A 26,973-nucleotide genomic window follows, 5' to 3' on the forward strand; every position below is an offset into this window, starting at 1 on the left:
ATAGATTTGTTGTTCTTTTCGTCCCTTTCATTCTGTTCTTTTGTTTGATAAGGAAAAAGAAATATGATGTTCTTTTTTCATGTGTTCTGTTCTTTTTTCTTTTTTTATTGTGGTTTTTTTTTTTGAGTTTTTGTTATTTTATTTTTCTTCTAATTTTGTTCTTTGTGTTTTGTAAAAAAGTTGTTGTTCTTTTTTATAATTATTTTGTGTTCTTTTTAATTTTTTTACAGTTTTTTAATATTTAATAATATTATCGATAATATGTATTTTTTTTTTGTTTTTCTATTGCATTTTTCACACGATGTTCTTTTTGAAAAATAGTTGTTCTTTTTATAGTTATCAGGAGAGAGAATATGTTATTTTTATTTTTGTACATTTTCTTTAGTTTTTTGACATTAGTGTTCTTTTCAGGTTTAGTTAATGTTCTTTTTGTTTACTCTAGTTCTTTCTGTTTAGTTTTTTATGTTCTTTTTCGTTTTTTTGTTTTTTGCGTTTTCTTTTAATGTTTTTGCGTTTTGGTGCAGGTGCACGTAGATCTACGTGCAGGCCCCTGCACCATCCACGCGTTGGTATTTGGTTCAAACTTAGGCAAAAATAGGGGTATATTATGTGATTCAAAAGACGCGAGTGTATTTGGTGCATTCTTGCAAACTTAGAACACTCTCACGTCTGTCAGGTCAGAGTCATTTACTTTCTCTCTCATACCATAGCGATTCAACCGGAGTTCAAACTACATTCGCAAATGTCAGTAATCCTTTAACTAATCTAATGTCATCTGTTTATTATTCGAAATTTAATTATTGATTGTCAATCGAATGAATAAATATACTCATATCTGCATCATCAAATCTATATATTTCCTGAAATTTGATCGAATCAGGGTTTAATCTATCTATTTCCTCTAATGTGGTCGAATTAGGGTTTTAATAGAAGAAAAGATGAATGGCGAATTGCCCAATGTGAAGACGTGGGTGATATTATATCCAGTATACATCAATTCGAAGAAAACAATTGCCGAAGGCCGCCGAATTTGCACTACCAAAGCTTGCGAAAATCCTACTTGCGATGAAATTGGTGATTGCTGCAAATTTCTCAATCTTCCTTACCATAAAGAGGTTTGATTTTATTTGTAATTTTGATCGCCGTCTTCAATTTTGCTTTTAATTTCGTCTGAATTTTATATTGATTCCGTTAATTTCGTTGAATTTCTCAATGTCCCCTATCTTTAAAGAGGTTTTCAATTTGTAGGCTGAGAAGGCGTATCCAAGAGACTTTATGCAGAGAGGGAGGGTGAGAGTATTGCTAAAACAAGAAGATGGGAGTTTGTGTAATCCTGAGATTTCGTCGAGTAAGAATTTCTTCATTGTGCCTTTTTTTTGGTTGCTTATTGTGGTGCTGTGTAGCATGTGTTGCAATTTTTTGGAATTGGAATTTATTATATTTATTGGCCTCTTGTTTTGTTGAGACATCAATTGAGCAGACGAGCAGTTTTAAGGCTGTATGCTATTGATGGCCATGATGGGCACAATCTGCTGGGAAATTTTGTTGTCGGTATATGAATTCAATGACTTGATTTATCTAGGACTAGTTGAATTTTGGAAGGGGTGTGAGATTGATTGATTTGTCGGTATACACGATAATGGTGATTGTTCGTGTGAAACACTGAACTTATTTGAAGGATGGGTTTTGCAAGGACAGCTAGTGATCTATTGAGCCTGTGACTTCATGTGTAGATACATCTGACTTATAAGGGCTTAGCCATTTAGTCTCTTTTCAAGTTGATGTTTTTAGTTGGTAATATTAGTGGGTTTACTAGTACTTGTGAAGTTATGATTCCTCTATGAAGGACACATGTCTTGGTCTTGAACACACACTAGTCAAATGCGGCTACAGGCAATACTCATCATGATGCTGATGGGAAACATCTTCAACATCCCAGTAATATTTAGTCCAGATTGGGTTCAGGAAGATCTACAAGCACGCAAGACGCAACCTTACCCCAAAATAGTCAAAACTATTAGGGAGCCTGTTTCAAAAAGAGTAATTGAAAATATTTTAGAAGAACAAACTAATAACTAATAAAGGCTTAAAATTTGAAACATCTTCAGCAAAAAACCACAACAACAATATCAACGATAATAAACGCAACCACAATCTTGCTCGCAATCATATAGTATGTCAAGTCTAGTACGGCATGAATAGTAAGCACAAAATAAGGAGAAAGAATAAATAGGATTACCTACTAATCAACACCCCTGAATCTCCTCCAAGAACTTCAATAAATCAGATCCTTCCTTATTTTTGATCCAATCCTTAGGTCTACCCCTTGTCTTTCAATTACTATAAAGATCTTCTGGCACGGTGAGAGTAACATCTATTGAAGAAAAGATGTGATAGACAAGACTAAGATGGTTTGTGCATGTTAAATGAAGGCACCCAGTTATAAGGTGTGATCATCAAATGCATAATCTTTGTCTTTCCTATGAGTTTAAGCTCCCTTAATTAGCCAACGCTCTTCTTCGTAGAGAAGAATAGTTGGCCTAATTTCTGCCCGCAAAATTTCCTTTAGGAAATTTTGCAAAAACTCTTTGTGGCCATGCTCCAAGTACCTTGTCAAAGAGCACAATGTCCTCCTCCTCCTACCATTATTTTGAATAAGCAACCCGTAATTTTGGTAGTGATCTACTTTCAGATTTACCGCTGTTCAATTCTAATTTCAAGGTCTGAATTTTCTCACCCTCCACAAAATTTATGCTTCTATATATATATATATATATATATATATATATTTCATTTTACTCCACTTGAATTTGAAACCTTTTTATAAAAAAATTTCTCTAGAGTTCTAAATTATCATTGACATCTTCTTTGGTTCCATAATGATCAACCACTTTGTCACTTGCAAACAACATACACCAGGGTACATTCCGTTGTTTGTCTTAGTAAGCTTGTCCGTACGTATGGCGTAAAGGAATGAATTAAAAGTAGATTCTAGATGAAGCCCTATGTTTTTTGATACGAATGAGCCACAAGGGCAACACAAATTACAATGGGGAGAAGAGGGGATTCAAACTTGTGACCTATCGTATATAAGCCCTCAACCTTAACCACTAGGCCAAGAAATCATCGGTGAAGCCCTGTGTTAATAGCAATGGACTTGTGTCTCCACTTGATGTTCTCACTCTAGTCTTGATTATAAATTCATATCTTCAATAGCTTGAGTTATGCAATTTGAAGTCCCGTTTCTTTTGGAGACCTCCTTAGTATTTCCTTGGTAATCATTCATAGACTTATATATCTTTCCCAAAACAATTGAAATCATATGTAGACCCTTTCTGCCTATCTCCTTGTTACTCCATTGAGCATTTCCACACCTGTATAGCTGCCATTGCAGATCTTCCCGACATGAAAGAAAAAATGATTTTCCAAGATAACCATCTCTCTCCTTCGTCCTTATTTTCCTCTTGGTCACCCTTTCCCGTAATTTCATGGTAGGGTTGTGTATTTTCAACCCCTATAGTTGTACAAATTTGATTATCCCCTTTGTTCTACTAGCATCTTAGTGGACTTGAGGGTGGCATCAAGCAACTTTGTTAACCAAATAAAGCCCTTTCCACCTTAAACACTTCCATAATTCTTTAAGTATCTCGTTCAGCCCCACTGCTTTGCCAGTATCACTCGCTAACTCTCTTTAACTTTGCTGTTTGTAATACCCGGGCAGAGCTGTATTTTGGTTCTTCGTCAATGCATTGAGCTCTCTTACATATTCATTGTCACTAGAACCATTCAGCAGCTGTGAGAAGTACCTTTGTAGTCATTCCTTGATGTGATCATTTCCACAAGGACCCATTCTTCATCCTCAATACACCTCACTTGTTTGGTTGTTCCAAGCCTCAAAATTTAAGCTTCCTTATCCTTAGCTTCTGCCACTGCTCTCTTCGCCTTTTTGTTGGCCATCTTACATCTTTCCTTGTTTGAATGTTTCCCGCCTTTTTCTCTTCTTACCTAAGACCTCTTTATTAGTCATTGAGCTCCCCCTGATACTCCCAATTTTTTTTACTGCTGTTCTTTTATGAGTTTCAACTTTCTCCTGCATTTGGTGAAATTATATGGTATTGTAGGAAATTTCGAATGTCTGTTCCATCCTCAGTGCGACAGTTTTGTTTTAGATTCAACCTAGCACTAGATTCAGTGCTCCCGTTCCGCCATTCTGAGTGTGAGCCGGCTTAAGTTTGTTGGTGCCTGGGCTTTTGGCTAGTATGATTTATGGTTTTTACCTCTATTGGCAAACATCAAGCAACGCATTCGTTTTATGTTCTATATACCTGAATTCCATCTTATAGCACTGGGCAGAGAATAACTGATTTGTCAGATGAAGTTTGAAGGCACGTGTTTTGGTTCCAAATCAATAATCTTACTGTGAGCACTTCATGTGGATTCAAGAGCAAAGAATGAAGTTGTTGGGCGCTTAATAGCATCTGTATTCCGATTCCCTCTTATGCAGTTGTGAGTTATGACCAGCTTGACTTTTTGAGGTTGACATAGTCTTGAAGATAGGGGACCACAATTTTCTATTCTTGAGATTGGGAGTTTTGGGGTAGGCTTTTTGATACCACGTCGTATTTTTCCATGTTTGTAATGCCTAATTTTCTGACGACTCCTTACTCCTTAGGCCAGAAGGCCAGATAAATCTCTCAAATATGCCAATGAAGCCCGTGGCGCTGATTTGTTGGTGGTTATTGATGTTGGACGTGTCACTAAAGCACATAGATGTTGATATTTTACTTTTATTTTTTCAAGAGGACCACATTAACTTTTTTCTTTTTTCTCAAAAGTACCCACATTTTGGTCTGTGTACCTTCTGCTAAATTTCAAACATAGATGTCCAGTAACCTTTTAGCCTCCATCAATTCGAGGTGTTGTTAGTATTAGATTAGGCTTTTAATCTACTCTTTACTACACCATGAACTAGTTGATGGTGATATCTTCTAACCAGTGATCAAAGAAAATCTCTCAACTAATGTAATACATTAATCTCTACACTCGTGCATGTTATGGCCTTAGGGTTGTTAAGAAATGTGTAACCGTGGCTAATCCGTAGACATATATTGCTCAAATAAAAATTTAAGAGAGAAAAACTGGCTCAGGACTCAAGGGAAATTCTAAAGGACCAAACGCTCGTCGTTGACAAAGGACCGCCTTGGTTACAGGAACAAGGTGGACGTGGAGCTTTGCATGTAGGAGATGGAATGAGATATGATTTTGGTTTGGTTTTTAGAGAGACTGTTGGTTGTGTGGGCATGTAAGGTTCAGTTAGGGTAGGATGAACTGAGGAAGAGGATAATTCTGGTGTATTTTTGTGGTGGAACCTTCTTTGTTTGATTGCCTATAATTGGGGTTATTTACATTTAAACAGCAACAAACTATCCAGTATAGATCTCAGCAACGAGAGGGCATTATATTCATTTCTTTGGGAGAAAAATAAATAAAGAAAGAGGTTATTTTTGTAGGATACTGTCTCTTATGTGTGTTGGTTTAGAATTATGTGCAGAAAACAAATGTAGATGAGAACAACAAAACGTATTTTAAAATTATTATTTGAAAGATTTTGTAAGTTGGAAAGATAATGGAAAGTATATAAATATGTAAGTGATCTATTTGAAAATATGTAAAGAGAAACCACCATTTAAAAGTGCAAATTTATGAGAAACCACCTTATAAAAGAATTCTTGTGAGAAGAGACCTGTTTCTAAATATGTTTTGTCGAAAACCACCTTATGTCGAAGTCCGAAATTTGGTTCTATTTTCCGGTGTTGACTACCCACGTGGGCCACAAGTGACCTACTACCCGCCTATTTCTTTCGTTTTCCTGTCATTTTTCCAATCCACTCTCATTCTACAACCCATCTTCTTCCCATCATTGCGTCCTCTAATATATAATGGTTGACTTCTAATCATCATTACTCCTTCAATCTTCCCTAACTGATTTTTGGATGGACAGAATCAAGATTTCCAGAATTGCAACTATGGCCACACATACTTGAAAGTTGCCTCTGCACTTTCTGTTATCAATTGCTAGCGACGGAAATTGACATTTTGGGGAGCGATATTTTGTTGAATAACTTGGGATTGACGGGAGATGAGTAAAAGCGAGAAGAAGATTTCACATAACTTCATCTTCATTGTTTTTTCTTAAACTTGAGTTTTCTCTCTTGTACCCACCAGTCAAACCACGAACGCAACAAGAAGCATAGAGGAGGGAAAATTTAGAGTGAAAATTAATTAATTATAATTAAATTAAGTTAAAATAAATTATAAATTAATGTAAATGGGACTTTAAATTAATTAACTGAATTGAAAAAAACGATGAAGATTGCATTTTTGTTCTGTCCCGGATTAGTTTTTGCACTTTCTGTTTTCATGTGTCCCAGATTAGTTTTTACACTTCTGTTTTTGGAAAGACTCCACAATTATTTTAATACCTATCTCTTCCCATTACCAAAAAGTTAGGATCTCACACTCTCTCACAAGCAATTAAAAAAATATTCAACTATCTTCTATCACATCTGTTTTTCAATAAAATAATACCCACTATCTCCTTTTACATCTACTTTTTCAATAAAATAATATTTGATAACCAAACAACAACGTATCTCCTAAAAATGTGTGCTTTGATAATTGTAAAAACTAATCTGAGAGTTTTTATTTGCATCTACATCATTATATGTGACCAGCTCTTTCACTTTTCTCCTCAGTTTTGTGGTTAATCGAAGTTTCTTGCAACACTTTTGAGGTTTGAGTAACTAATCCAAGTGTTGTTGTGTAGAATTGGGGAATAACAGAAAGCTACAGAGAAGTGAGAATGTAAAATGGAGGAAAAAGGGGGGAAAAGTAAAATAAATAAGTGGAAGAAGGGTCACGTGCGGCCCACGTGGGTGGGCAATGCCGGAAAGTGAAGTCAAACGCCGCAAACTGGCTTAAGTTGGTCGTTGACAAAATAAATTAGAAATAGGTTTCTTCTTACAAGATTTGTTTTATAAGGTGGTTTCTCACAAATCTGACATTTTAAAAGGTGGTTTTTGACAAATTTTCCTAAAGAGAAAGAAAGTAAAAGTTGGTTAATCTTATATAGTAATTTTGGAACAACAAAGTGAAAGAACAAAACTTATTTTGGATTCGTAAAAGAAAATAGTTCCATATATTTTATATTTACAACACTTCAAACGAGTAATTTGTTCCATATATTTTATGGCTATTTGGAGCAAGGTAAGGAAAAAAGAATGAGGGATGTTATTCTCTTTTGTTCTAATACTCATATGTGCAAATGTATGAGGCAAAATGATAGCTGACTGTGTTGTGAGAAAAAAGAACTCTGCCACCATGATATATTTTACTCTTTCATGCTTTATAGTTTATATTTCCTCCGATTCAAAATAGTTTGGAACACTTTGGTTTTTGCACTATTCACATAATATACTTTGTTTATTTTTTTAGGAAAAGTTGTTTTAAACAATCCAACCTTTCGACGATTTTCCGTTAATAATCCAACTTTTAGATTATTATCTAATAATCTAACATTTACATCCCATTAACTTTCAATGAACCTAAATGACTGGGAACATGCCAAGAAGGTCAACTTTAATCCCCCCCCCCTCTCTCCTCCCCCCCACCCTTCTCTGATCTCTCCTCTCACCCCCTCTAAGCCCCACCAAGAAACCACCACCAGTCCGCCACCATCAAATCAGCTATCATGGCACCTAATTCACCCAAAACCACAACTGAGAGGGTAATTAGAAGAGCATAAAGTCAAAGTTTTTCCATTTTGGGTCGATGATAAACCAAGGTTTTGAGCGGTATAGAAAAGGGTCTTTGAGGAAGAAAGAGAAAGATGAATATAAGCGTCGAAATCCAACTGGGAAGATGAATAGAAAAGTCAAAAATGGGTTGGGAATGATCCCTTTGGTTCTGTTTGTTTTGTTGTTTTTTTGGGAATTGTATATGACTTTCTAGATTAATTGAAGAAATTAGGGAAGAATGAGTAGATAATTTCTTGTAAACTTGTTTGGTTTGATCATGGTTGGTAAGTTGTGATCATGGCTGTGGAGAAAAGTGGACAAAACTATTCAATTTACATTAATTGAAGATTGACGACTACGATGATGATGATGTTGAGCTGGGATGATGAAATGAAGAGGATGGATCAGCAAATTAGGAATATGATGATGTAGGCCTCCATTTTTTCCGGCTAGGTAGAGAAAGAGGAAGGGTGGTTATAATGATGGTTAAATTTAAAAATATATTATAATTAATGGACTAATAACACACTGCCACGTAGCTTGGTAACCTGCTATATCGAGTTGGTGACTTGATGGGTTCAATAAAAATTAATGGGGTGCAAGGGTTGGATTATTAGATAATAATCTATAGGTTGGATTTATTAACGGAAAATCGTCGAAATATTGGATTATTAAAGTAATTTTTCCTAATTTTTTATGATCTATACTTTAGGAAAATATATTAATGTGGAATCTTGTTAGATTCGCCCTAATATATATTTTGCGAAAATCAATTTTTTATTAATCTTTACTTATCAATAATTAAGATATTAATTGTTCAAGTTATACATTGACAAGCGGGAAAAACAAAGTGTTGGAACTAAAAAGTAACGGAGGAAGTACTATGTATGTTAAGATGTTAACCTTATATCTTCTTTTGTTGTTACAACTTCAAGGACAACTTGTCCATTGTTCTTGTACTTCATTAAAAAAAAAAAAAAAATTCACAAAGACAGAAGATTTTTAACCTTATTCTAAGTTTTGCCGCATCACATATATCTCGTGTCACTGATGAAACATTTCCTTGGTTACTCTGTTTTTAACCCAAGTACCTAACTGTTCTTGGTCATCGTTTTTCATATAAGAAAATATAGTGTATTATCAGCTGAAAAAATTGAATATAGAGAAAGAGGACAAGCTTTTCTCATATCTAAATAATACCAGTTTCTTTGATCATCTTAATTGAATAACAAAGTAAAATAGTGCCCAGAGTTCGGTGTGAAGGTATTTTCTGAAGTCAAATGGTTTTCATGCAAGTTATTCCTACTAGTTGGAACAGTGCTTAATGTAATTAAGCATCAGGCGAGCTAGTGAAATGATATTACATTATTATATTATGAATTTCTTAGCAAGAGACATGCTATAGGTTTCTACATGTATTATTTAATGATGTAAGATTGTAAGATCTTCAGATAGTGGTTCTCTTTCGTCCTCTTTTTTTAATATTTACAATTACCTTGGGTAGCTTGGGAAGATGTTTGTTAGTGCTTTGTTTACAATTTATTTGACAACATGGAATCAAAACTCGGCCATTCTTACGTAACGGCCGTTCTATAATGGGTTTTGGATTTCCTGTTCGGTAAAACCCTGTTACGTAACGGAGCGACAAAAATCATGTCTTTCTCCCCGCGTCGTCCGTTATGTAACGGTGACTCGCCGCTTTAGACCTTTTTTTTCCCCGTTACACCGTTCTTTTACACAATTGACCAAAAATATTTTAGTAATTAGTTATATTGTTTATGAAACATGATATTTCGAGTGCTTATTTGTTCACAAAATATAATACTCACTCATAGATTTTGTTATATTGTGTTCATATAATACTTGTTAGAATTAAAATATAAAAAGAAGGCTTAGACATGCTAGTGTGAATTTTTGGAAAAAAATCACACCTCAACATCCGTTGTCCGTTCAATTCGTCCGTTACAAGCGATTTCCTCGCGTTACAGCGAACGCGACTGCGTCCGCGTTTTTTTTCTATGTTTGACAGTAGGATAGATAATCATTTCCATACATAAGATCAAGAATTATGTGAGTGTGAGCATGTATGTTACTCGGACTTGGGTTCTCATGTTTGACACGGGTATGTGTCCGAGTGTTTTAATCGGCTGCTTTTTTGAATTTTTTTTAATGATTTTGGCTCCAAATGAAGTGTCAAAATGATTTTGGCCCATGTCCGAGTGTCGAGAATCCGACATGGGTACTTGAGTTGAAATAAATAGTTTTGAGTAACATCGTTACTTTAAAAATAACTCGGTGTTAGAAGGCCTTTGAGGTTATAATCCAAGTTATTGGCAGTATAGTATGTTGGGTGCTAAGTCGTTGTTATTAGATGGTGTATTATGGAGGGTGGGCAATGGTAGTAATATTTTGGTCTGGAAGGACTTGTGGATCCCAGGAAGCAGTGTCATGTTATCTCCTCAACAAGGCCAAGTAGTTGACTTGGAAATGTGTGTTAGTGATTTAATTGATCATAATTATTGTGGTTGGAATGGACAGCTGGTGCATGAGCTCTTCATTGAGGAGGTGAGTAATAAAATCATGCAACTCCCTCTTTCCGTATCAATGCCTATTAACAGATTATATTGGTGGCCGTCAAAATTTGGTGAGTACTCTGCGAGATCGGGTTACTGGTTAGGTAGGATGGGCCGTTTGCGGGTGGAGATGGGTGGCATGGATGAATAAAATAAGGAGACATGTTGTACGATATGGGGCAAGGTTGTTAGGATCGGGATCCCACCTTGGATCGGTGAAGGGGGTAGGATCGAATCGGTAGAATCGGATCGTAGGATCGTAAGATCCTACAAAATTGTAAAAAGGAGTAAGAAAAATGCTGCTAAATGAATAAATAGTTAAAACTAGGGTTTCGGTTTGGTTCGCGAAACATCGCGGATTGGATCGCCGACGAACCGCGATCGGTACGTGCGAACCCGGTTCGAGATTCGCGGGGGTTTCCAGCGAACCAGGTAACGCTGGTAACGACAAATGTGGGTGTTGTGGGCAGGCATCGGAGTCAGTTGTCCACATACTATTTGAATGTACGGAAGCCAGATCGATATGGATGCATAGCAATTACTCGAGCCTCATTGAGGAAACACCTGCTACCTCCTTTGCAGCTACACTCATGTGGTTGGCTGGTAAAGTGAGCAGGACGGAGCTTAGGAGTATAATGGCGATTGCGTTGGCTATTTGATTCTGTCATAATAAACGTGTCCATGAGCAACTGCAGTTAAATGGGACGGTGATCGCTGCGAGCTTTGTGAGATTAGTGGAGGAACATGGCACATACGTGAAGCGAGTACAATGTATTCCTTCCTCTGCGATGCCTATCACAACGTCTGTTTGGGCATGCCCACCTCAAGGTATGGTAAAGGTCAACGTCGATGCACACACTGCGACTTCGTATGTGGGACTAGGGGTGGTCGTTCGTGGTGAAATGGGTCAAATCTTGCTGACTGCAACAAGGAGGATTGAGGTGTGTTGGGAGGTGGAAGTAGCAGAGGCAGCGGCTGCCAGTTTAGGGGCTCAAATTGCGAGAAGGTACAGGTTCGAACGAGTCTGGATTGAAGGTGATGCTTTGAATGTGGTTCGAACTATTGATACGAAGATGAAGGGCCCTTCACCTTTATGTTTGATTTACGATGATGAGATGAGCTATCAAAGCTATTGATGTTTTTGTTATATCTTATATTAAGAGGGAAGAGAATACAGTAGCCCACTTGGTGGTAAGGTGGGATACTCGGGGTAGTACTAAATCGATGTGTATGAACTCTTTTCCGCAAAGTATCACTACTCTTGCGGAACTTGATTTGGAATAATATCTCTGCCTAACTTTTCCCTCAAAAACAAAATTAAAAAAAGGTGAGCACTGTAAGTGCTTACAAGATAACCTGCTTTGCAGTTATCAATTAGTTTGTTTGGACCTTTTGAATTTGGCCGGAGTAGTTCTTTTTCAGGTTTTTACTTTTGTATTAGAATAGTGTGTGCATTGTGCAATATCAAGAATGCTGTTTCCATGAATGAAAAAACGAGTACCACTAACTAAATTAGAGCATAGAGAAGGGGGAGATACAAAATTGATCCAATATATTGATACGAACAATATTATTAACTGCCAAGCACGGTCCTGCTGTTGATTATGTCTAGAGCGTTTGAGATCAGGATTCAGGACATGACATAAGCATCTCTTTCAATGCTTGTACTATTAGTTCCTTGATAACAGGCAAGCATTCTGTGTCTTATGTTGATGTTTGGGATGACAACGACATATGATGTAACTTATTTTGCTTGTAAACATATCTCGTATATGGTATATCTGAGTGATGATGAAAAGGATTTCACTTTGGAAGATTGGTATAAATCATGCTGGACTGCACCCTTCTTCTGGATACTGAAATGTTAAGCTTTCATTTTCTTTTGGTCGACTTTGAGATATTCTTGAATTGCCTTGTGTTAAGTAGGAGCACTCACTTCTTCATTCTCTTCCCTCTGCTATGGTATTGGTTTCCCTTGAGACGGGTTCATTAACTTCTTGCTTGTTGTGATATGTATATATGATCAGCTCATATTGTGCACTGTGCTAGAATTGTTTGTTAAACAATTAGAAAGTTTAAGTGATTATGTACATTTTTCCCTAAATGCAATCAAAGGGAATGTGTATGCTGGGTCTGAGGGATTATGCTTTAAATGAAACTTGATGTCCCAGTGTTGATAATAAATGTATAGAGTGTTAAAACAATTGTTGCTAGTAAGTTAGTAACATACTCTGTAATGATTATGCTATTTTCCTCCATCCCTTGAAATTACGACTTTGATATATCATCCACTTATCATACTTTTGACTGCCACAATACAGGAAAACATTTGATGTTGCGAATCGCAGAAATGGTACCTCGGCATATTGGAAGAACTACTAAGAAACAAGAAACTAGTAAGAAGCAAGAAACTAGTAAGAAGCAGGATTCAGCCTCCAGCTCTAGTAATGCACCTGCTAAATCTGGCAAGGGTGGAAAGAAGAAAAAGTAAATCTAATTCTTTGCTTAATCAGTTTTTGTTGTTCAACATGACATTAGAAAAAGAACTGTAAATTGCCAGTTGACATTGTTGTGTTCAACTGTGACGAGTATTAGAAGTATTGTGTTTCTTATGCGGTGATGATACTGAGGGTAGTCCCCTTTTTTAAATGGAAATACTGAGGTTGATCTTGGTTATGTCTTATGTCTTATGTTTATCAGTATTATCACGGATAATTTCGCCTCAATTTCGTTAATGTTTGTTCTTCGGCTAGGAGAACTTCATCTAACTTCTGGTGATTTATTTTCATTTTGAGTTGCCTTTAACATGTGTAATGTGGATATTATTGTTGGGATGCGGAATTTGATTCATGGTGAATTGAGACTGAGACAACTAGTTCTTTCAGAACGATATAACGAAGAATGGAAAGTACAAGCAACAAAAGCTAGATGTTTTTTTCAGTCGAAAGCAATAACATAATTTTAGAGGACTCAATCAGCTTGTATTAATTCATCGTCATCATCTTAATTTACTAAAATACCATCTTTAAACAGAGGATCAGACGAGAAAATAACAATGGCTATGGCTCCAGTTGCTAGCCTTGTATGTGACTTGCAAGTTATCTGGGTTTACTTTAGAGTGTTTAGACAAATATATATGTACTAACATTTCAACTTGATTTACGGTGTATGATTAATCAATCAGAACTTAGAAGTCATAGTTTGGCATATTTTCGAAGATGTTTATCAGCATCCTTGGCATCGTCTGGCACAGGAAGGTTGCAAAGCAGAGTAACACGGGAAGATGATACCAAGGTTTTGCTGGGCTCTGTTTTCCAAAGTTGCACTTCCCATACCTGCTTCATCATATCCCAACAGTACGTGTGTTAACAAACAAGTATAATCTACAAATGTGTGCCTGCTACTAGTTACTACAATTAACCAATAATGATTCATCAACCGTTAATTAAGCACCAAAACAAGTATACATCATCCACTAATTAAGTACCAAAACAAGTATAAATCATCCACTAATTAAGTATCAAAATAAGTATCATCATTAATATTAGCATGACATTGACTAAATCCAAAGGTCGTGTTTACATCTCAGTACTTCAATCACAATCACGGCTGGTAGTTGCTAACGAGTCAATAAAGCCATCATCCATTCATCCCACCTACTCCCTATTGTTAGATGAGGGCTTCCCTCTATCGCACAATTGTGTCCCATTCTCTATACCACTTTACCTTATTGGTCCAACTCAGTAAATACCAAGTACTCCCTCCGTCCCTTAATACTTGCACCGGTTTGATCGGTGCGGAGTTTAAAACATTTGAATTGACTTATTAATTTAATGGGTGTTGGTTGATAGTGGGGTATTTTTTTAATATAGTTAGTAGGAAATGGCTAAGAGGTGGAGAGTGGTGAGTGGGGGTGTGAATTTTTAAATGATTTTTTGTAGGGAATAGGGGTGTAGGTGGGGTTGGTAAATAAGTGTGAGAAATAATATAATATTGGTATAAATTTCCATTTATAGAAGCGATGCAAGTATTAAGGGACGGCTCGAAAAGAAAAGCGGTGCGAATATTAGGGGACGGAGGGAGTATATTAGTAAAATATACTCTGTATTAGGGAAATGAAAAACAATAATGGGATAGAGGATTCAATCCGTTTGTAGACCTATATTTTTCTCCTAGTATGAAAATGGGTGGTAGGTGGAACATTGCATCTTAGAATAACTTTACTCTACTACAATGTGATCAGAAATTTGTCACAAGTCCGCAAAACAACAACATTTAGTCACCTACCACGCTCTAAACTGTTAGTTCGACAATTGACTAATAATATTTCGTACCAATTTAATCGACGTTATTGCAAATCTTACAATAAATGATTTTAGAGTTCACTAATATAATAAAACATTTCTACAAAGAATAGAAATGAACACCTGAATAGTACGGCCAAGTGTTAGAGGAAGGGCCTGAGCAAGAACAAGGTCACCTAGCTTAGCCCCCTTCATGTGGTTGATGCTTAGGTGAATGCCGGCCACCCGCTTTAGCCCACTTGCCATGTGTGCTCCCATGCTCGCCAGTGACTCCGCTATCAACGCCGATACTCCTCCGTGTAAAACCTTGAACGGCTGTTGAACCATATGTTCACATTTAATACATCATCTCGGGTTTTAAATTAATAATTAGTGCGTGGCCCGGGCGTTGCCCCGAGTTCTGACTTTTATACGGATTTATTTGTTGTAAATATGCGCCCACATAAATGGTGTCGTCATAGAATTATGGTGGTGACACAAGATTAGCGGTCGATTAGTAACATTCCCAAGCTGAAACCCCACATCCGAAATTCAAAACAAAGTCGGATCCTTTTCTTCATCATTAGTTGATTCATTACTCTGGACATTATTAGTTCATCGTCTACCCAATGGCACTTTTATACCCATTGGTGGTCTCTATCACATTTTCTCCTCACATGTAAGGAGAAAATGTGAGAGAGTTCACGGTGCACCCGTGTGCATGTATATTGTTCTATAATTACTAACCGTCAATGTTTCTCCTCTTACCCCGGGCTTATTTTTTTTTTGAGGCTTAATCTAGGAAAATAATAATTGTATATTTATAAATGAAGTAATCATTCCCTTTTTTTTGCATTCAATTTTATTCAATTTGTTATTTATTGTAAAAGAACATATATGTTTATATATATAGAAAATATAACATAAGTTGTAGTTGGTTAAGATGATAGGAAATGCAACATTTAACAAAGAGGTCAGGTGTTCGATCCTTGCTATCCTTGCTACATGTCATGATGTTGATTAGTGGTGATGTGGCGTAATAAGGAGTGATATACATCAATGACATTTCATGATGCTGATTAGTGGTGATGTGGCGTAATAAGGAGTGATATACGTGACACATATACGTTCTCAAGAACGCCTTTTAATATATTAGTATAGATAATAGAATATTTTTGTATCATTAATAATAACCAACTTTTTTTTTGGTGCGAAAAATGTTGGTAACAATGCTCAAATTAATGATCTCGCTTTTATTAATGTAACCACCGTTTCAATTCATCAAGTTATATTAATAACGAACTGTTGGCTTGTTGTGTGTTTTAAACTAAAATTGACTTCTAGTGTTTGATCTCATTGTAACTTATTTAAACTACTCGTAATATGCATCAATGTGTCTAGATATCCCTAGCTACAAGTCTACACAACTCAAGAGTGTTCTTTGTTAAACGCAAATATTTCACTAATATATTTATTTAGTATAAAATATTAAGTCAATTAAAATTACATAAACTTAATTATGGGCCGATCAGAACGTGTCAAATAAATGGGAACGGAGAGTGTAATTATTTATCAATCATAAATACGATGTCACAAAATACAACAAACTTTTGAAAGAAATTAAAAGATAGTGATTATTAGGAAGGCAGTATAACGTACCACTTTTCTAAGAAAGCTAATAAAAGTATAAACTTTTCAGGAAAAAATATCAGCTAGCTGAATTATTAGTAAAAGCAACTAAATTTAATACTAATTTCATACACAAAAAACATCAATAAATTAAGAAACAACATAAGAATGAAGAGAGATTATAATTGCAGAGAAAATGAAGAAACCTGGCAACATTTGTGAGTGACAAGAAGACGGCCGGTGACTTTAGCGGGAGAAACTTCATCGATTTCGAAGCCGATAGCATGGAGTGGATAATCAAGTTCTTCAGTCTTTGAGATTGATGATGGAGTTGAAGATGTTAAGGAAGAAGATGAAGATGAAGATGATGATGATGATGATGATGATGATGATAAAGAAGAAGATGATGAAGGTGGTTGGTATTCCATTTGTGTTATCCACCGGTGGCCAACTTTGGAGACTTTATTTATAGATGGATGTTAATTGTTATTATAATAATGTTATGGTGGTTGTCACTTGTCATGAACGTGACACTTTTTATTCTTATTTCTTAGTATTTTCGTACAATATGTAGTTGTTTCATGTATCTTTCTCGGTAAAACTCAATCTAAAATGAGTTTTTTACTATTTACTTTGTACTACATACTTAGTATATACGGATTTTTCATGAAATACCCCTCAATTTTCACGAAATTCACCAAATGCCCCACAACTTTCAGAAATTCACCAAATGCCCCTCACCTTTACTATAATACCCAAACTAACCTTACACTTAACGGACGTTAAGTCGCCGTTAGCTGCTTTTTACTCTTTTGCCCTTATTTTTCTTTTGCGCCTCACCCAACCACTTCCTTCTTTACGGTTAAAAAAAAACGCGACTATCAAAATTCTTCTCTCTCTCTCCCCTGTTCTTCAACATTCAACCGCAATTACTGCTTCATCAATCACTCAAAAACCTTCAAAATTTTGGTGCACCCTGATTCTCTGAGTGCAAAAGCGACGTGGCTACGAAACTTTGCCAAATTTCTCATTCTCATCCCCAAATTCACCGCCAACCTTCGAATCTCGGAACCCTAATTTTATTTGTTCACTTCTGTAATTGTTCTTCTAGAACTCGAAACATTTCAGTGTTCAATTTATTCGGGAAAATTGAGGTAAATTTCATTTATAAATGCTCAATCATTTTCGTTCAGTTTTTGCATCATAGTTATTTCACTTTTGTTGTAAATTTTCTGGAATTTAAATAATTATCTAAGTTCATGGAGTTTGATGGTGTGGTATCTAGTTAGTCCGCTAATTTGACTTGATTTTTAGGCACTTTTTATGTTTTGCGCGTTGAATTTTAGGTGTTGTTGAATTGAATTGGTTTATGCAATTTGAGGGGTAAATTTTGGTTCCGAAGCTCTAATTTTGCAATTTCAGGAGTAATTAAGGCTTTTAGAAATCAAATTGGTGCATGAATTTGATTCATTTATGATCAATTAAAACGATAACTCGATTCACTTAATATATGAGCTGATTAATTTTTTTGAGCTAAATTTGATCTATCAAGAAGAGCATTGCTTTTTAGTTCAATATTCCTTCTTGTGATGTGGATAGCAAGTTGACTTGGTTAACAAATTTTGGGTTTGAAACTGGATCAAAACCTTAATAATAATATTTTAAAATGTTGACTTTATTGATTGTTATGACATCCATTACTCAAGTTCAGGAGGAAAGCTTATCAACTTGTTTTTGATTCTTACCAGGGTTGGAGATCGAAAATTTAGGTTCAGTACGTGTCAATGGAAAGTCTGACTTAAATGTTCCGTTATTGGAAGCTCCTATAGTGTGACAGTGTTAACAAGATGACAGAATTATTGTGCTAAATGATAGTTTGTATTTTTAATTTGAGCATGGCTTTATTTGGAAGACTTCGAACTAAATTAATGAAGACCTTTGTTGCTGTGCATACTTGGTTTTGTTCATTATTTTCGTAATTATTTGTTGAGAGTAAGCCCGGTTACTTTGTTTTATAATCATAATATTTGTTGGTGATTTATTTGTTGGTGCTGCTTCTGCTTGCTCCTATAGTTCTCTGGCTTCTGTTGTGGTGTATGATGGCTGCAGGTTCTGTTGTTGCAGTCTGATTTGCAGACTTCTGTTGTGTGTAGTCTGGTTGCTTTGTGCAATTTTTGTGTTTTTCTGCTTCTGTGGTGCTCTTGCAGGATGCAAGCTTGCTCATTTGTTGTGTTTTTCTACTTATGTGATGCTCTTGTAGGATGCAAGCTTGCTGGTTAAGTTTGCTTCTTTCATGCTTGCTGTTGTAGTGATGGTTGCAGATTTGCAGGATGTTAATTGTAGTTTCTGCTTCTTGTTGAGTCCTTGTGTTGTAGTTGTAATAAGCACATACACCGTACCAGGTCGATCCCAAAATCCAGCCGTTGGGCTTTAAGAAGGTAATTTTTACATTGGGGCATTTGGTGAATTATATTTTAATATAGGAGTATTTGGTGAAATAAGTTACATTATAGGGGTATTTGGTGAATTAGAAAGTAAGGCTAACGGCAGACTAACAGCGCGTCATTAGTAAGGGTAGTTTGAGTATTATAGTAAAGGTGAGGGGCATTTGGTGAATTTCTGAAAGTTGAGGGGCATTTGGTGAATTTCGTGAAAATTGAGGGGTATTTCATGAAAAATCCGTAGTATATACTTCCTCCGTTTATGAAAGTTCTTTACGCTTTGAAATATTTGCCCAAAATATGAAAAAATTTACCGTAAATTCTCTCTATTATATACATCAAAACATTACAGGTAAGATCTTGTTAGATTGGTCTCGGTATGTATTTTCAGAATATCAACTTTTATAATTTTTCCACATAAGAAATTGGATATATTGGTAGTTAAATATTGCATTGAAATCCGTGCAAATAGTAACTGTAAAGAACTTTTTGAAACGGAGGTAGTAATGTGCAACGCGGAGTGCATTGAAGATATTGTTTTATGATAGCTAGAGCAACTTTTCGGGTGTATAATATCAAATTTGAAGTTTTTTTTTTTTTTTTAAAGGGAAGTAAGATGTATCAAATTCTCGGTAAAACTCAATCTAAACCGGAATAAGATGTGTTTGGGCGTTAAAAACAACCTGTTTCACCAACTAGAAATCCAAAATTTGAAGTTTTGGGCTGAAAATTGGGGCCCCTTCTGTTTCAGGGCCTGGGCGGCCATCCCTCAAAACAGAAAGAATTAACTTATTTTGACAAAAGACCTTCTCTTTTTGAACTTAGCTTTGATCTACTCATTAACATGTTGAACCAACAAGTTCAGAAAGAGAGAAAATAGTGTGGATTTTTTGTATTTTACCACCTAAAAAATATCTAAATTTGTGTTTTATCACTTTAAAATCTCAAACTTTTACTTTATCACCTAAAAAAAGTAAAAAAAATAACAAAGTTAACGAAATCGTTAATGAGCCCACTTCCCGGCTAGTAAGTATTTCCCTTATAAAATTCCACGGAATTTTTAAACATCTTGTATAATACTTCCTCCGTCTTTTAATACTCGCAACGTTTGGACTTTTGGCACTATTCATATAATCTACTTTGACTATTCGTAGTGTTTTTTATATAAGATAAAACATAGTCATGTGAGATCTTGTTAGATTCGTCTCAATGTGCATTTTCAAAATATCAACTTTTTATAATTTTTGCATAAAGAGAATTTAAGATATAAACGATCAAAGTTGTGCATTGACATGTGTAAAAGTAACAAACGTTGCGAGTATTAAAAGACGGAGGAAGTATAAGTTTGTAATTTTATTAATTAATTTGGAGATTTGAAGTGCAAAAATAGGTACTGAGAATTGAAGAGCAGTAAAGAAGAATATGAAAAATTGAATGAGAAAGAGGAGTGTTATAACAGAAGCAAAGAAAGATTAAATAACGTAAATAAAGAACGCAGAGATTTAACGTGTTTCACTAACAATGTGTTAGCTACGTCCACGGGCAGAGGGGAGGAAAGTTTTAATAATCTTGAGGAGTATAGATTACAGAATAAAACTAGGTTATGACCTAGAGAACTTATATATTACTCTCTAGACAGATGCGGAAAAACCCAGAAAATAGGCCAAAACAGATAACCCTAGTCCAGAATAACATATCCCCATGCTGGGGCGTTGCAGTAAGGGGTTTGACCGATTCAAGGCATTATTCTAACAAGGAGTAAAGAAAAAAATCGTATAAATTGAGTAAAAAATTGAGGGGGGGGGGGGGGGACTTAATTTTAAGGCAACAACAACGATGTCGTTAACTTTGCCGTTAAAAGTGGTAAAATAATTAATTTTTTTTTAAAAAAAAGGCGGTAAAACACAAATTCGAATTTTTGAGATGGTAAAACACAAAATTAATAAAAGTTTGAGATTTGTAGGTGGTAAAACACAAATTCGAAATTAGCCGGTAAAACACAAAATTTCCAAATACTAATTCTACAAAAATAAAAGTTTCAGGATGCTCGACGGATCGTAGGAATGGAGCTGCCTTCCACAAATCATGACGATTTCCTCTATAGGTGATATCATAAGTCGGGTAAATTTACTGTTAAATCTGCATATGCAATGCTGACTACAATAGAACCTCGTCAGATTTTTATAAAAAATAATTATGGTCCCTCAAGATTAATTCCTCCTAAATGGAAGCTGTTTATTTGGAAACTTCTCCATAATGGAATTGCAACGAAGTTTAATTTTCATTCTAGAGGGATTCAAGTGGACGTTAACTGTGATTCTGTGCGAATGGAGAAGAAGACAGTCAACACATTTTCCGATTTTCCTCGATAGTGCAACAAGTTTGGAGGGATAGGTTGCTTGCAATCCATTCAGAAATCAATGAAATTATATCCTTCGTGGATTGGTTTCTGTTCTATATCTGGCTATTTCAACGCCATGATGGGAAAAATAGTACCCAAAGTATCTACTTCATTGGTACTTAATGGGCACTTTGGTTATTGTCAAGGAATAACCGCGTATTCAGGGATGAAATAATCACCATTGCCTCGATTTCTGTTTTAATAAAGGAGGGTCTGGACCAGCATGGTGTTTTTTAGTAGGAAACCTGGCAATCAGGTGCAGTTTCTTCATCCTCCAGAAACCGAGCCCCTTATTCCACCAGGTTTTTTCACGGCGATAATTAATCATATCGATATTGAGAGATCAACTGCGATGATTCAAGTGGATGGATCTTAGCATAAGCGCAACTGCAATGCAGGTATGCGGTTGGTGTGGGAGAATCACCAAAGAACAAATGGAATGGTAATGTGTGGTTCTTCTTCAGGAACTACGGAGACCGCCTTACAAGCCGAAGCGATGGCTTGCCTCTTTGGTATGAAATGGGCGCGGCATGCAAGGACGGAAAATGTTACTATTCTTACTAATTCTCAGCAACTGGTGAAATTGCTTGTGGACGAAGTTTTTCAAGAAATGCATGTTAGATGGACCTTAGAAGAAATCAAGATCGTAGTTAGGGATTTCTCATGGTGTAGTGTTAATAAGGTGGAGCGGCGGAGAGTGAGTGAAGCTCATATTCTTGCAAATGCAGCTTCACAAGATTTAATTTGCTTTTGTACGTACTTTTCCGTAATGTTGTTTAGTTAGCTTATGTAAAAGAAAAGTACAAGTTTGTAAGAATTTTTTTTCCGATTCACCAACAAATCGCCAACTAAACTGGCGATTTTACTAGCTAAATCTCCAATTCAATTGACGATTGTACCACCCAAACTTCCAATTGAATGGGCTATTTTACTAGCAAATCTCCCATTCGGTTGCAATTGAATTGGTGATTTTGCTTAAAGTTTAATCACCAATGGTCATGGAAATGGGCATGTCCCCACATTAAATCGTCAGTTTTTCGTTGATGTGGAAGGCAGATTGCAAGCTTTGCTAATATGATTCTTTTTTGTTGCAAATGAGTCACAAGGGCAATACAAATTACAAAGGAGGACAGAGAATTTGAACATGAAACCTATCATACATAAACTCTTATTTTTAACCACTGAACTAAGACCTCATTAGTATGGTTATAATTACGGAGTAGTACGTAATAATGTGATAACCCGACATATAGCGTCATTTACTAGTTTAATGGTCGAAGTATCCAAAATGATATATGTATCGGCGACCCGGTATATAACACACAAACACACACCCTAAAATTGTCCATGCTGCTTCAATCCCTCATCTACGTTTTCGTCAACATAATAAATAATCCCTTTCATAGTAAAAATACCATGAAAATGCAAAAAACGCATCAAACCCAAGAACTAATAACATTCCTAAAATTAGAGGATACAATCAAAGGCAAGGTCATATTATTGATAAATTGCTGCACAATTTTTCTCCTCTCTACAACAGGAACATCAAAGAAGCTTCAATTCAGCTTTTATTCAAACATTTACAGTCTAATTATTTGAACAGTTGAATACACATACGCATAATTCTTTCTACAAATTCTACCTAGTAATGAAGGATAAAAGAAAACCAACAAATTTATACCATACACTGAAAGATTGGCTTGATCTCGTATGAATTAGAAATGTAAAACGCGTGTCAATTCAATCAGAATTCCTCGACAATCCTGCTTTGCATGACTATGATAAAGAAGTGCATCCATTAAATAGGAATTCCAATCCTATAATTTGGCATATTTGTGAAAAGGTTGTGAAACATCCTTTAAATGATTTGGAACAGGAAGGTTGCAAACAAGAGTAACCCTGGATGACGATATCATGTGCTCTCTCTTCATGCTTGTCTGATTGGCTTTCCAGAATCCTACCTCCCAAACCTAATCATTCAATTAATTAAACACATTATCATCATTATGGTAATCACAAGCAACACTCAGATGAGATAACACATTCCCAAGACCGTAAACTCATCATAATTCACTCCTAGAATGGGAAAACGGAAAAAGTCACCAAGAATTATCAAGAGACCGTCTCATAGAAGATATTATCGTTCGGTTTTTAGTCTTAAAGGTTTGGCCTTCGCTAAGCACAAGGAGAGTAGTAACGGTTTTTTTTGGTGCGAATGAGCCAAAACGGCATTACATATTACAAATTACAAATGCAAACCTATGACCTATCGTACATATATGGTCTTCAGTCATTACCACTAGGCTAAAACATCATTGGACGAGGATACTAATAACGTAACCTATCAAGAAATAGTGATCAGTGAAAACAAAATCCAACTAACAATTAAGAGGCATAAACAAATCCTTTCTCAACACTTAACCCATAAGCTAGATTTAACTAAGGGAGAATGTTAAAGAAGGCAAAGGAGGTTAGCTGTCTTTATCACTCTCCTAGCTAGCTTAAAATTGCCGTGAACGTAACCAAAGGGTAAATCCTTTTCATGTCTACACTTTAGTTAAGTGGCTATACACATGACTAGGTATGAATGAATTCTCAATTCTAATCCTCATGTCAATAAACACCAAAGATGAGAAAGCGTCATCTTATCTCGATCCATTGCTAAAAGACAAAGGCCGAGGGCCATAGCTAGCTAACCTACAAACTAGAGAAAATGTTCGTCTTCTCTTGAGATATCTTAGATATTTTGTAAGTTCCTTGTAGGTCAATATTTAAAAAAGAGCGGTGAGTGTACCGTGAACTTAGCGCAAATAGCAATCTACCAAGAACATAATTAGGCTCTTTAGACAAAACACATGCAGAGGATAAGAGTAAACATATCCTATGTGATCTAGATCTATTATTAAATGTAATGTAGTATACGGAGTAGTATCTGAGTATTCTTTATCCTTTGAAAAATCTGACACATCCTCGGTACCAAGCCCAAAAAACACTCATTTGTTCTAATAAAACTATTAGCAACACTTTTTGGAAAGTACATGGATTAGATGCAGCAATTAAACACATTTACTCCATATGTTTCCGACCCTAAAATATATCTTTGCATTTTTCTTCAAGTTGAATACTAAAAGCGTCTAAGCCACTCTTATGAGCAGGACAAGAATGGCGGCAACCACAAGATGGACAACACTTACACGACTGTAACCACAAAATCTCAAGTATTGGCTCTAATGTTCCAAGCAATCAGATGTTTTATTCTTCTTACTTGCTCAATTGTGGACCACTGGACCTACACACAATTGTTCGGCTAGTTTAGACTGATCAACATCTGGTTTCAATCAAGAAATCAACAAACGCCCATGTATTCTGCTCTGATATGATATGATATGATGTGCCCTTGTCTGGTTCAAGGCTTCAACCCTTTTTAAAAAAAATGTTGCTAGAAAACAAATGTAACACCTGATCATATTCCCCCCCAATAATATTCTTAATACAGTTCAATTAGAATTCGACAAAGCATCAGATATGATTAGTTGAGACTTGAATCGTGCAATCCCATGTACATGAAAATCTAATCTAACAGTTTGTTTATAGATAATTGGAACCAAAAGTCAAATTGGTGCTACATTATTCTATCATTGTCATTTATCAACCTCAACTGGTCACAGTTTTGAAAAGATAAAAATTTTAATATAGTAGACCCGCCTCACAAGTCAAAAGTCACAAGTACGTACGTTGAAAGACTATCCTAATCTCTAACACCAAACATATAAATAACATGATGTTTGAACTTTTCTACTCCCTAACTCAATACAGCTTACAATACCGTTCTAGCTATCCTAAAATTTTGAGTCGTCACACGCAAGAGTGCAGGACCCAAGCCAGCCTTCTGGATACTGTACCTAACTCTAAGTTAACCCAATTGTATAGTACGTTTTACCTTTATGTCAACGAAGAAATAAGAAAATCACCACATAGAAGTTGTAGTACTCCCTCTGTATTTATTGAAGGGATACACTTGCCTTTTCCAGCCGTATTTATTTAAGAGATACACTTGCCATTTTTATTAACTTATCAACCCCACCATCGATTTAAATAATATATCTATACCCCACCCCCACCCCCACCCCCCACTCCCTAAAATGACATGGTCCCCACTTATTTTTCTTATTAAAATATCTATTCAACCCCACTTGTTTTATTACTTTATTTCATTCAATTCTTTATCTTAATACCCGTGTCCGGCCAAGTGTATCTCTTAAATAAATACGGAGAGAGTACATTTTAGGAAAGGCAGTCCTTGGGTAAGAAATACTCCTACTTTTAGTGCTGTACTACTCAAAAAAAAAAAACAATTTATTGCATAATCACACAAGTACACAACCAAAGACTGTTTGGTGCGACATTGGTCAGCTAGCTCGATCATATTCCTAGAATCCTAGCATATGTAAAAGAAGAATGTTATTCGGTAAAATGATATGGAGTGGGATTTGATCTGAGGTTCTAGGTACCACTGCCTAGATTTTAACCAACTAAACTAATTGGCATATGACAATTTGATAATAAAAGGTTACTACCTGAATAGTGCGACCAGAGCTGAGAGGGGTGGCTTGAGCAAGAATTAAATCACCAAGTTGAGCACTCTTCATATGGTCGATGCTCAAATGGATTCCGGCCACTCTTTTCATCCCACATGCTAAATACGCTCCGATACTCGCCAGCGCCTCCGCTATCATCGCCGATACTCCGCCGTGCAACACCTTGAAGGGCTGTCAATCCCCATTAATCACAACCAATCAATCCATTAACTTTCACACAATTCATATCATTTTGCAAACAAATTTCATCACGCAACAATCATTCATACATGATTGCGTTTTCAATACGATTACACGAAAATTTGGCAATTTTTTTTCCATAAAACACAAAATAAGAAACTAAAATTTGACAATACATAACAATAACAATATAATGATGGTCGGCTACATGAAGCAAGAATTTATCTAATGGGTCCGCTACATTAAAATTTGTTTCGAAAGTTTCACAAAAAAAAAAATTAAAACAAAAGTTTGACGATTATATCGAAGCCTTAATCCCAATAACAGGGTCGGCTATATTGAAATTGATTTTGTGATTATTGGAAGATTAAGAAAAAATTGAAGGGAGTAAAAACACAAAAGTAGGTGAACCTGGCAGCATTTAGGGGTGACTAAGAGGTGGCCGGAAACACAAGAAGGTGTTATATCATCGAATTCGAAGCCGATTGTGTTGAGGGGAGCGTCTATATCAGCCGTGTCAAAAGTGTTTCCGGGAGCTGTAGAAGCGGCGGAAGGCGTGGCTGATGGCGGTTGTTGCGGTTGATTCTCCATGACCCACTTTTGTTGTTATGTGACTTTTGTGTATACTGTGTCTCTGTCCAGGTGCACTTGTTTAACAACCTTGGAAGTTGGAATGGGAAAGGGAGTTTGTCATAGTGTTTATATATGAGAGGAAGGGAGAGAAGGGGAAAAACCGGAAAAGGGATGTGCCATTTCACATTTGTGATTTGTCTCACGTAGTCAACCAACAAGTTATCGGTTCATCTTCTTCAACTTTAATTAGTACTCTCTCCGTTTCTTTTTGTTTTTCCGTTTGGAATTTTTCACGCGTTTTAACGAATAATTAATTTGCATTGCAATTTTTTTATTTAAACGAGATAAATTACGTTTATTTATAATATTTTCACTTTTATCAAAATTCTGATATTGGGAAATGAGAAAAATTTAATGTCCCAATGAAAAAGTGTGAGAGATTAAATGACCCAATGAATTTGATTGGTTAAAATAATGATTGGACACATTTTGATAGAAT

At 35.8% G+C, this 26,973-nt stretch overlaps 3 protein-coding genes across 4 annotated transcripts; 1 reads left to right on the forward strand and 2 right to left on the reverse strand.

Moving 5' to 3' along the window:
- The first annotated feature begins 543 nt into the window (after positions 1-543).
- Positions 544-13,045, forward strand: LOC110792886 (signal recognition particle 19 kDa protein). 2 transcript variants are annotated; one of them, XM_056839816.1, is made up of 4 exons: positions 544-676; positions 920-1,115; positions 1,249-1,348; positions 12,691-13,045. In XM_056839816.1, the coding sequence occupies exons 2-4, from the start codon at positions 939-941 to the stop codon at positions 12,858-12,860; spliced, it is 447 nt and encodes a 148-aa protein (XP_056695794.1). In that variant the 5' UTR covers positions 544-676; positions 920-938; the 3' UTR covers positions 12,861-13,045. The 2 variants fall into 2 exon arrangements, with proteins under 2 accessions (XP_056695794.1, XP_021853398.1); XM_021997706.2 differs by having other exon boundaries at positions 599-744.
- Positions 13,046-13,328: 283 nt separating this feature from the next.
- On the reverse strand, positions 13,329-16,740 carry LOC110792885 (1,4-dihydroxy-2-naphthoyl-CoA thioesterase 1). The gene is made up of 3 exons (XM_021997705.2): positions 16,488-16,740; positions 14,797-14,988; positions 13,329-13,704 (listed from the first exon to the last, which is right to left on the reverse strand). The coding sequence occupies exons 1-3, from the start codon at positions 16,707-16,709 to the stop codon at positions 13,564-13,566; spliced, it is 555 nt and encodes a 184-aa protein (XP_021853397.2). The 5' UTR covers positions 16,710-16,740; the 3' UTR covers positions 13,329-13,563.
- A 5,858-nt stretch (positions 16,741-22,598) lies between these two features.
- On the reverse strand, positions 22,599-26,665 carry LOC110792882 (1,4-dihydroxy-2-naphthoyl-CoA thioesterase 1). The gene is made up of 3 exons (XM_021997704.2): positions 26,313-26,665; positions 25,701-25,892; positions 22,599-23,093 (listed from the first exon to the last, which is right to left on the reverse strand). Exons 1-3 carry the CDS (start codon positions 26,490-26,492, stop codon positions 22,941-22,943), a joined length of 525 nt encoding a protein of 174 aa, XP_021853396.1. The 5' UTR covers positions 26,493-26,665; the 3' UTR covers positions 22,599-22,940.
- Between the last annotated feature and the right edge of the window lie 308 nt (positions 26,666-26,973).

Source organism: Spinacia oleracea, chromosome 3 (genome assembly GCF_020520425.1).
Source record: "Spinacia oleracea cultivar Varoflay chromosome 3, BTI_SOV_V1, whole genome shotgun sequence".
In the NCBI taxonomy this organism is placed as follows: domain Eukaryota; kingdom Viridiplantae; phylum Streptophyta; class Magnoliopsida; order Caryophyllales; family Amaranthaceae; genus Spinacia; species Spinacia oleracea.

Coding starts and splice junctions, on each gene's coding strand:
- LOC110792886 (XM_021997706.2), top strand. Junction 1,116..1,248: donor ATCTTCCTTACCATAAAGAG/GTTTGATTTTAT, acceptor TTCAATTTGTAG/GCTGAGAAGGCGTATCCAAG. Junction 1,349..12,690: donor TAATCCTGAGATTTCGTCGA/GTAAGAATTTCT, acceptor GCCACAATACAG/GAAAACATTTGATGTTGCGA.
- LOC110792885 (XM_021997705.2), bottom strand. CDS start 16,709: ATGGAATACCAACCACCTTCATCATCTTCTTCTTTATCATCATCATCA. Junction 14,989..16,487: donor TCACTCACAAATGTTGCCAG/GTTTCTTCATTT, acceptor ATGGTTCAACAG/CCGTTCAAGGTTTTACACGG. Junction 13,705..14,796: donor CACTTGGCCGTACTATTCAG/GTGTTCATTTCT, acceptor ATGATGAAGCAG/GTATGGGAAGTGCAACTTTG.
- LOC110792882 (XM_021997704.2), bottom strand. CDS start 26,492: ATGGAGAATCAACCGCAACAACCGCCATCAGCCACGCCTTCCGCCGCT. Junction 25,893..26,312: donor TCACCCCTAAATGCTGCCAG/GTTCACCTACTT, acceptor GGGGATTGACAG/CCCTTCAAGGTGTTGCACGG. Junction 23,094..25,700: donor GCTCTGGTCGCACTATTCAG/GTAGTAACCTTT, acceptor TTGAATGATTAG/GTTTGGGAGGTAGGATTCTG.